Source organism: Triticum aestivum, chromosome 2D, assembly GCF_018294505.1.
Source record: "Triticum aestivum cultivar Chinese Spring chromosome 2D, IWGSC CS RefSeq v2.1, whole genome shotgun sequence".
In the NCBI taxonomy this organism is placed as follows: Eukaryota; Viridiplantae; Streptophyta; class Magnoliopsida; order Poales; family Poaceae; genus Triticum; species Triticum aestivum.
The window spans coordinates 338,977,008-338,986,568 of record NC_057799.1 but is presented as its reverse complement, the minus strand read 5'-3'; the positions used below and the strand labels follow the sequence as shown (position 1 = coordinate 338,986,568).

Genomic DNA, 9,561 nt, shown 5'->3' with positions numbered 1-9,561 from the left:
AGTTCATAAAGAACGGAGTAACGCCTTAAGCAAGATGACATGATGTAGACAAAGTAAACTCACGCATGAATAAACTCCAACTTTTATCCTTAATGGCAATGATACAAATACGTGTCATGTCCCTTTCTATCACTAGGATTGAGCACCACAAGATCGAACCCATCACCGCAAGAAAAATCAATCTAGTTGGCCAAACCAAATCAATAGATCGGAGAGAAATACAAAGCTATAATAATCATGCATAAAAAAAATTTAGAGAAGGCTCAAATAATATTCATGGATAATCTAATCATAAATTCACAATTCATCGGATCTGAAACAAACACACCACAAAAAGTGATTAAATCGAATAGAACTCCAAGAACATTGAGGAGAACATAGTATTGAAGACCAGAGAGAGAGAGAGGGAAAGCAATCTAGCTAGTAACTATGGACCCATAGGTCTGTGATAAACTACTCACACATCATCGGAAGGGCAGCAAGGTTGATGTAGAGCCCCTCGGTGATTGATCCCTCCTCCGGTAGAGTGCCGGAAAAGGCCTCCAGATGGGATCTCACGAGAAGAGGAACTTGTGGCGGCGAAAAAATATGTTGGGTGGCTCTTTGTTGGTTTCCCGATTTTAGAGAATTTATAGAGGCGGAATTAGGTCAAACAGAGCAAAGGTGGGTCCATGAGGCACCAGGGCGCGCCCACCCCCCTAGGTGTGCCCTGGTGGCTCATGGCCACCTCCTTCGTCTTCTAGCCCTCTCCCGAAGCTTCTCCACTAGTTGCAGCACCGGCGGGAGCCAGTTTCCAGCATCGCCGGGTGTCGGTTTCAGGATCTTCGGGCAGCGGTTCTAGATCTCTGGGCACCAGTTCCGGCATTCACCGGGCGCCAGTTCCAACACGCCGGACACCAGTCCCAACATCTCTGGGTAGCAGTTCCGGCATTCGTTGGTTGCTAGTTCCAACACGCCCGACATCGGTTCCAGCAGTCGTGCGGGTGGTTGCAGCTTCGCCACTCACTAGATGCTGCTACCGCGGTAGCCGGGGTGCGGTTCCCGATGTGGTCGTCACCGTAGATCTTCCAAGCATCCATGGATGTCGGTCGCGGCTTAGCCGGAGCACGCTCAACATCGCGGTGTGCGGTTGTTGCATCCCTATCTACCCTGACACCGTCGCAACTCGTGCTCGTCATGGTCGCAACACTCAACACGACCATGCCTGACTGGTTCCAGCATCGCACCTTGCTGGTTTCAGCATGTGACTGCAGTTGCAACATCGCGCCTGGACGGTTCCATCATCGTGTCTGTCCAGTTCCAACATCTCGCCTTGATGGCATGTGGCTGTCGTGGTTGCATCATCTCACGCGATAGATCTACAACTGCCATCCAAGGACGCCATATGACGGTAGCACTATCGGGGCAAGGAGTAGGAGTGTGGGGACAACGGCTTGGTGGGGTAGGAGAAAAAAAGAGAATGATGTCATGGTTGCACCCATGGCTCTTTGTCTCTCTCGCAGCGCCAGCAGGGGATTTGTAGCCATGCGTGTGAGATCGAAGTAGAGTAGGAGCTCATCCATGACGAGCAGATGGACAGGAAGTAGCACGGGAGACACATATGCGAGAAAGAGATTGGAAAACATTTCACGCCAGCGCGCCGGCCGAAACGTTCGGCCGGTCGCGGCGCTCGCATTCGATCCACCTGGATCCAGCATCGTCTCCTCGCGTCCTCCTCCCAGTTTTTTTCTTTTGCCTTATCTTCTTATTCCTTCAACCACTCGACCTTCCTCCCCGACTTATCCTTTGATCCTCCCCTCCCCCCACCCCCTGCGACCTCAGGCGTTGCTGGCAAGCGTCGCGGCTTCTCCGGCAAGGCGTCCACTGGGAACAGATTTTTCGAGCCCACATGTTGCAACCTCGGCATCCCTTGACTTCAATTTAAATCTCCCATGCCTTGCAACTCAGGTGACCCTCGACTGGACGATGGCGATGACATTGCAGAACCAGTTGCACGCCCTCATGCTACAACCGCTAACCAAAAAGCTTCAAACTGAGATGAAAAAGCTTCAACCAGATATATAAAAAGCTGCAAGCAGTCATTGCCATGGCGGAATGCTACAACCGTTGACATAAAATGCTACAACCCTTGATGAAAAAAGCTTCAACTGAAACGATAGAGAAAGCATTAACCAAGGCTGCTACAAAGAACAATAGCTGCAACCGTTGATAGAAAAGTTTCCACCGTAGATGAAAAAAGCTACAACCATTGAAAGAGAAAGCTACAACCATACACTGCATAATCAGAAAAGTTGCATCCGTTGTAGAGAAAGCTTCAATCATATGTGCGAAAAGCTTCAACCGGCGTGCATTGCCACCGGAGCTGCAATCACAGTTGATGGCCTGGTGGCTGTCGTCAACGCAATTTCATGCAGCGAGCATCAACGGCGAGGGGCGGCGACGGAGCTACAACCGGGGAGAGCTACAAGCGTCGCCGCTGCAAGCTGCAACCGCAGATGCAGTTGTTTCATGCGCCGCGGCGACAATGAGGACGACTGGTGAGGATTGAAAGCGGCGACGAGGACGGGCGGCGAGGGTGGGGACCGACGACGGGGATGGCCAGCGAGGGTGTGGATCGATGACGAGGACAGCCACCGGAAGGGATAGGAGGCCCGACGCCGCGCAACCCGAGCGGGGGGGGGGGGGGGGTCGAGCCCGAGGAAGAAGAAGCTGGGGCAAGTTTCTTTTTTTGCTCCAGATCCAACAGGCGCGCGGCTCATATCAAACGGCTAGGGTTGGACCGACCCAAAATTTTCGGCCAGGGCGCCAGCGCCTAGCGGTGCCAAGGAAGATTAGGATGAGGGGAAAAACTAGTGGTTGAGAGAGATTGACTGTGCTTAGGGTGCTTGGGGCCCACGCATTAGACGCGCGGACGTGTGACGATGGTAAAAGAGTGTGGGCGCTGCGTGAGGCGACTGGTGAATCGTATTCTTTTTTTCCCGGGGAAATAAATATACTTTGGACAACGCTAACGCCCACACGTGTGGTGGGAGCCAAACCCGCCCACACGCCCTATAGCATACCGACTACGTCATGTCATCGCACGCATGCATGTGGAAATCTTTTTGGATTGTCTGTTTTTAAAATGTTTTATCTCTTAAATGAAAAATCCGATTGAAGATCCGTTTTCACCATTAAATTCCTCGCGACGAGATCTTCGAAACTAGATCTCATATCAATATATTTCGACGAAATTCTTTTTTGATTAAAAGTTGCCGTGTCTATTGCACATGAATTACCATGATGTTTACACTGTATGTTTCAGCTATTTTCTTCTATATTTAAAAGTAAATTTTGACATATTATAAAACGGGGAATTAAGAAGCTAGACATACCATGCATCATAAATTAAAATTGTCATGATACATGCACTTAAAATTGGCATGGTTCATACAAAAAAAATATTTTCATGGTCAAAGTACTGGATTGCCATCATCGAAAAACTAAAATTGCCATGATCTACAAACTAAAATTGCCACATGGCAACTTTAGTTTAAGCACTATTAACATGGCAACTTTTGGGCAAAAATTCGTCAAAACATATTAACATGGGTTTAGTTTTGAAGATCACGTCGAAACGGATTTAATGGTGAAAATGGATTTTTAATTCACTTTTTTAATTAGGAGATAAAACATTTTTAAGCCGAAAACCAAAAAGATTTCTGCTGATGTCATCTGTTCATACGTGGCAAAATGAATGGTGATGGAGGTGTGTGGGCGATGTGCAAACGCCCACACGTGTGGGTGTTAGAGGGTGCTTGGATACGTTTTAGTCCCATGACTAAAAGTAGTGGGACTAAAACTTGCTAGCCTCATCCATGCTTGGATCCAAATACTAAAGAGACTAAAATCAAGTTAATGAGCATTTATTATCCTCCAAATACTCCAATCCAGAACTCGCTAAAGGAGAGGAGTTAAATGAGGAGAGAGGACTAATCCATATTTTAGTAGGGGTACCCCTGACTAAAAAAAATTAGTCTCAAGACTAGTTAGTCAGGGATGTTTGAAAACTTTAACCTTTTAAAAAGACTATTTTTAATCAGACTAAAGTAAGTCCCTTGATCCAAGCACCCTCTTACCCTCTTAGTTTTTCCGTATACTTTTGTGGAGACGGAACCCTAATCTGACGGCCATACACCGTTTTCCAGATCGGGCGGCGTGAATGTGAATCCAACGAGACAGCCGCAGCTGGGCAGTTCGTTCGTTCCCCAGCAGAGGAAGATACAACCCAGGCAGAGAATAGAAGGGGTCCGAGAAGAGAAGAGAATCCAAGGAAGGAGCCGGCGGCGATGGCGTGGCGGGCGAGCCTATCCCGGAACGTGAAGGAGATCCGCTTCCTCTTCTGCCAGTCTTCCCCTGCCAGCGGCCCCGCCCGGTAGCACCCACGCACCCGCTTCTCTTCCCCCATTTCTCTCTCTACAATCGGTTCGTCGCTCGCTCATGTCGTGGTGTTGGATTTCTGATCTGATTCGCAGGGAGTTCGTGAAGAAGAACTACGGTGACATCAAGACCCGCAACCCCACCCTCCCCGTCCTCATCCGCGAGTGCTCCGGCGTCCAGCCTCAGCTCTGGGCGCGCTACGGTAAGCAGCCCTCGATCCCATCTTTCCCAGGAACCCGAGATCTTGCTCTTGCCATGGTTCCCGAGAGGGTCTGTTCCGGTCTATTGATCTTCGGAACCCTTGCATCTTTCAAGTGTGAAATGTTTCTGTTGGAACCACCGGATCTTGTTATCTTGGGAGATATGGCAAGTGGGGACTTAGGACCGTCCAGTTCCCACATAGATTTCCATTGTTCATCTCGAAATTTTGAGCACATGATATGGGAGGAATTTTCATCTTTTATGTATCGGTGGAAAAGAATTTTGATGTTGCCCAAATGCTGCCCTCACCACTTGTATCACGCAGCATAGTGCATCTATTTTGTTTGGTTTTCCGTTGCTCTGTCATTCTTTGCTATAGGCACACTGCAGCACATTAAGATGATTTAGTATCAGAAGTATATTACTCCCTCTGCTCCTAAATATAAGTCTTTTTAGAGATTCCAATATGGACTACATACAAAGCAAAATGAGTGAATCTACACTCTAAAATACGTCTATATACATCCGTATGTAGTTTGTATTGAAATCTCTAAAAAGACTTATATTTAGAAACGAAGGGAGTACAATTGAAGCAGTTGCATACGTACAGTGAAGTTAATACATCGAAAACATGGCATAAACACATATTACCACATTGACTAAATGGAGGTTAGGTTAGTCTACGATTGCCAAAAATCTGGAATGCTCGATAACTTTGGAAGTTTGACCAAGTTTGAGCTTGTCAGACAAGCTGATAGAACCAAAACTGCAGATAAACGTGGATAACTGCAATAAGCTCTTTGGTCAGAAAATTGGGCTTATCTACACTACCTAGAAAAGACATGGCGTTCCCATCTCGCTCAACCTTCATCTGCCTCCATTCCATGCTTATAAAGCCAAGAAAAACCAGGGGAAAGCCTGCGCTACAACCCACGCACGCACGTGCATCCTCCTCTCTATTCCCTCTATACACTGGGTTTATTTTTTCAATGTTAATCAAGTTTTTGTTTTTTAGATGAAGAGAGAGGGGTTGGTGGAGGAGCAGAAATTATTTAACGGTAATTCGAATGAATAATACCGCATAATGTACATGAGTATTCTAAAGGTATATGTTAGACATGATTGATGTTAAACATTAGAATGTGTATGCCCGTTGCAACGCACGGGCAATTAGCTAGTGTAAGTCAAAAGACTGGCTTATGTAAGGGATAGCTTCCTTCTCCACCAGTAACAAAAAACAACATGATTGTTTAAGTCTTGTCTCGTAGAAACAGAAGTTGGGAAGACTTGTGTGTGGTTGAATGCAACAGCTTGATGAAATTGCTTCGTGCCCCTCTAGAAAAGTTGTTGTAGGAAACAAACCAGGAAAGAGTTTGGTCTGATGCCAGATTTTCTAATATAAGGTAGGATATCCTTAATAAGCATTTTCTTGTAGCCTTCAACTACTATAGTTCTGCTCGTCATAACTCTTCTATGTTACTATCATGCAATTATCCAAAAAATATGCATGACTGTATTATGCTTATAGAAGTAGGGCCTTATTATGTCAAACGGGTTTTATCTCATGGACCCGCAAAACATATACTCGAATAAATCTATGCCAATGAAGTCTTGATAAGCAATGCTGTGAAGAAAACAGATTCATTTTGGAAAATCTATTGGCCCATTTCAATTTGTAAGTTACCCTCGGAGCCACATATTTTGATTTTTGGTGTTAGTTGCCGCGTGTGCTTTCATTTTTTGTTTCGCTTGAGATCAACGACTCGGTGCGCAAACTCCGGCCTATCTGCAGCTATCTCGACTCCTGATCTAGGTCGATCGGCTGGGTTTGGGATTTGGAGCTCATTCTAGTGAATCCAGTAATTATTTGATGTAGTTTTTCCTGGGCTCAGGCTCAGCTGTCTTTCTTCTCAACTTATAACCTGTTACAAAAGTTACATAGTACTGATAGGCAGGCATGCTACTGAGATGTTACAAGTGTGTCTGGAATGTTGATGCCTACAGGCTTCAGCTATCAAAGAAAGGAAGCACAGATTAAGATCATGTATTGGGCTTTCAAATTCTGTACACAATGCTCAAAATGGATATGTGTTAATTACAAGAACTAAATGATAAATGAAGAGAAGGCTATGAAATCGTTTACTCAGTTTCGGCACTTGTGTGTTGCACTGTCAATATAGAGATAGATCATGTACTGAAGGTAGAGGACTGCCCATACTAAGTTACTAACTGAGAAAAAGTGATAAACTAGTAGTTTTGCGAACACAGGGCTAGGCATGTTATGATCAACAAAGAACTGAATATTGATTGCCAAATACACCCTTTCTTTTGTTTCATGCATACAGTATTGGATTAATGAATTGAAGCTAATGTATAAGGTATGTTGTATAACTGTGTGTCTACTGGTCAGATATGGGTGTGGAGAGGTGCGTGCGCTTGGATGGCTTGACAGAAGCCCAGATCGACAAGAAGTTGGAGGAGCTAGCCAAGGCAGGAGTTGCTTAAAGCTAAAAACTGTCAGGCTAGCCAAGTTTTCTTGCGTTAAATCTTCACAAATAAGAGAAAAGTTAACATGGGATGTTACATTATCTTGATTTCAGTACCATGACTGTACTCGAGTGTTGAATTTGTACAACTGATTGCTGAGAACGTAACTATTTTTCCTATCGTTCTTCAAGGACTGTTTTCACCAGATAAGTTCAATTTCTAAAAACCATACTGGTCATACTTAGTATGTTACAGATGTGGTTTGGTTTGCTCTCGATGGTTTTTGAATGCTGTAGACCTGTAGTTCAAACTGTTTTGGAACTTTTCTGAAAACTTTCACATGTGATTTTCATGAAATTTGCTTCTCCGCCTACAGCTAAATACAACAAGTTTCATATAGTTGTGCCCTATATACGAAGCCAGACTATCTTGACTGCGTGAACCAAAGATTGGCCGTATGTTTGCATGTAAAATCGAGAACCATGACGAATCATGTGCCATGATTATGTTGCTATCAATGTCCTGCCTAAATTCATCGCCCTTTGTGTGGTTGTAGTTTTAATTGTCAAACTACTCCCTCCGTCTGAAAAAGTTTGTCCCACAAATGAATGTATCTAGTACCAAATTAGTGCTAGATACAGTCATTTGAGAAACAAGCTTGGACACGCTTTTTAGTCATTTGAGAAATAAGCTTGGACACGCTTTTTCGGCTTTTTCGGACGGAGGTAGTACCTAGTAAGTTGCTTGTGCCTTTCACCGGAACATACTACGTACTCTCTCTATCAAAATTCTTGTCTTGGATTTGTCTAGATATGGATGTATTTAATACTAAAACATGACTTGATACATCTTTATTTATCCTTATTTAGACAAATCTAAGACAAGAATTTTGGGAAAGAGGGAGTATATCATAGTGATGTCCAAAGGGGTAAGGGAAACAGATGTCTACTATAACCAAATATTTCCGAATATTGAAGAACTATATGATGAACCCAAAATTCTTGTCTTGGATTTGTCCAGATATGGTATTTAATACTAAAACATGACTTGATACATCCTTATTTAGACAAATCTAAGACAAGAATTTTGGGACGGAGGGAGTATATCATAGTGATGTCCAAAGGGGTAAGGAAAACAGATGTCTACTATAACCAAATATTTCCGAATATTGAAGAACTATATGATGAACAGAATATGAACACAAGAATAGTTCCATACATAGGATCTGTTACATGAATAAAACCAACACATAATTACATCTACCCATTCTTGATGAACATGATGCACAAATACAGACAATATCTTCTGTCATATTATATAGAACTTGATTGCGAGCTCAATGAGTAACTTCTCTTCTTTGTTAAAATGCGAACTGCTTCAACCTCAACTGGATAGGGACCAGACCCCTTTCCAAAACCCTCCCATGTCGCCCCGCGCGGCGACCGCGGGGGGGGGGGGGGGGGGGGGGGGGGGGGACCCTAGGCCGCCGCCGCCAGTCCCCCGCCTCCCGCGCTGCCACCATGGGGCTCGGCCAGGCAAAGCCCGTCCGGAGCCGGCGGCAGCTAAGCCCCGTTCCCATGCACATAGGAGCCGGCGCGTCGCGGTCGCCGGGCGCTGCGGTCTGGCGACGTGCAGGTGCTCTGGTGGCGTAGGTGTGCTTGTCGTGCTTCGGGCGGCGTGGTGGGCGGGGGGGTGTGGCTGTGGTGGCGGGGTTGCTTCAGCCAGATCTGCACGACGGCTGTCCCTCGTGGCGAGGGTCGTGGATGGCGCGGATTGGCGGCTGCTGCTCCGTCTCGGCGTGGTGGTGGCTCCATTGGGCCGGCTCGTGGTGGCTTGGTCCGGCAGGTTTGGGTGGCTCTGCGGGCGGCCAGGGGCGCTGGGTGCACTAGCCGGCTTAGCGGCGGCGGTTGGTGCTCGGCAGCGGGGTGCGAGTGGTGGTAGCCCATCTCTTCTCCTAGATCTGGGCCAGCGGCGCGATTTCGTGCTGCAGAGATGGCCAGGAACCGGGGCTCGTGCTTGGCCGGATCGGCTTGGGGCCCAAGGCGGGTCGGAGCTCTCGCTTCGGGTAGGTGATGGAGGGCTCGATCCAGGTGGTGTCCGCGGGCGATGAGGCCTCTCCTCGTGGATGCGGTGGTCGATGGTGGTGGTCAGGTTTTCGCTATTTTGTCTGGTAGGTCGGACCCGGCGACCACGTCGAGGCATCGCGTGAGCGGGCTCGGTGGCATACATCGGTAGTCACAGGGTTGTGCCCCCCAGGTCCACCAGGACTGGCTCGGACGTAGGTGTGGACAGCCCCTACTATGGGGGCATCAACCCAGATTCCGTTACTGATGCTGGGCTAGGAGCGAAAGGATAAACCTTTTGCTCCCCCTTCCGTGGTTGGTGCTCTGTGATGTGGACGGATGGCGGTGGCTCGGACTCGGACGCCGGAGCGGTGGCTCTGGATGGCAGTCC

At 46.9% G+C, this 9,561-nt stretch overlaps 1 protein-coding gene across 2 annotated transcripts; it reads left to right on the top strand.

Annotated features, from left to right (window-relative positions):
* The first annotated feature begins 4,111 nt into the window (after nucleotides 1-4,111).
* On the top strand, nucleotides 4,112-7,297 carry LOC123053046 (NADH dehydrogenase [ubiquinone] 1 alpha subcomplex subunit 2). Of its 2 annotated transcripts, XM_044476427.1 has the most exons (4): nucleotides 4,156-4,414; nucleotides 4,515-4,621; nucleotides 5,636-5,678; nucleotides 7,031-7,297. In XM_044476427.1, exons 1-3 carry the CDS (start codon nucleotides 4,329-4,331, stop codon nucleotides 5,674-5,676), a joined length of 234 nt encoding a protein of 77 aa, XP_044332362.1. In that variant the 5' UTR covers nucleotides 4,156-4,328; the 3' UTR covers nucleotides 5,677-5,678; nucleotides 7,031-7,297. The 2 variants fall into 2 exon arrangements, with proteins under 2 accessions (XP_044332361.1, XP_044332362.1); XM_044476426.1 differs by lacking the exon at nucleotides 5,636-5,678 and having other exon boundaries at nucleotides 4,112-4,414.
* The last annotated feature ends 2,264 nt before the right edge of the window (nucleotides 7,298-9,561 follow it).

Excerpts from the sequence above, each read along its gene's own strand:
- LOC123053046 (XM_044476426.1), top strand. The coding sequence starts at position 4,329 with ATGGCGTGGCGGGCGAGCCTATCCCGGAACGTGAAGGAGATCCGCTTC. Across the intron at positions 4,415-4,514 it reads CCTGCCAGCGGCCCCGCCCG|GGAGTTCGTGAAGAAGAACT; the intron begins GTAGCACCCACG and ends TCTGATTCGCAG. Across the intron at positions 4,622-7,030 it reads TCAGCTCTGGGCGCGCTACG|ATATGGGTGTGGAGAGGTGC; the intron begins GTAAGCAGCCCT and ends TCTACTGGTCAG.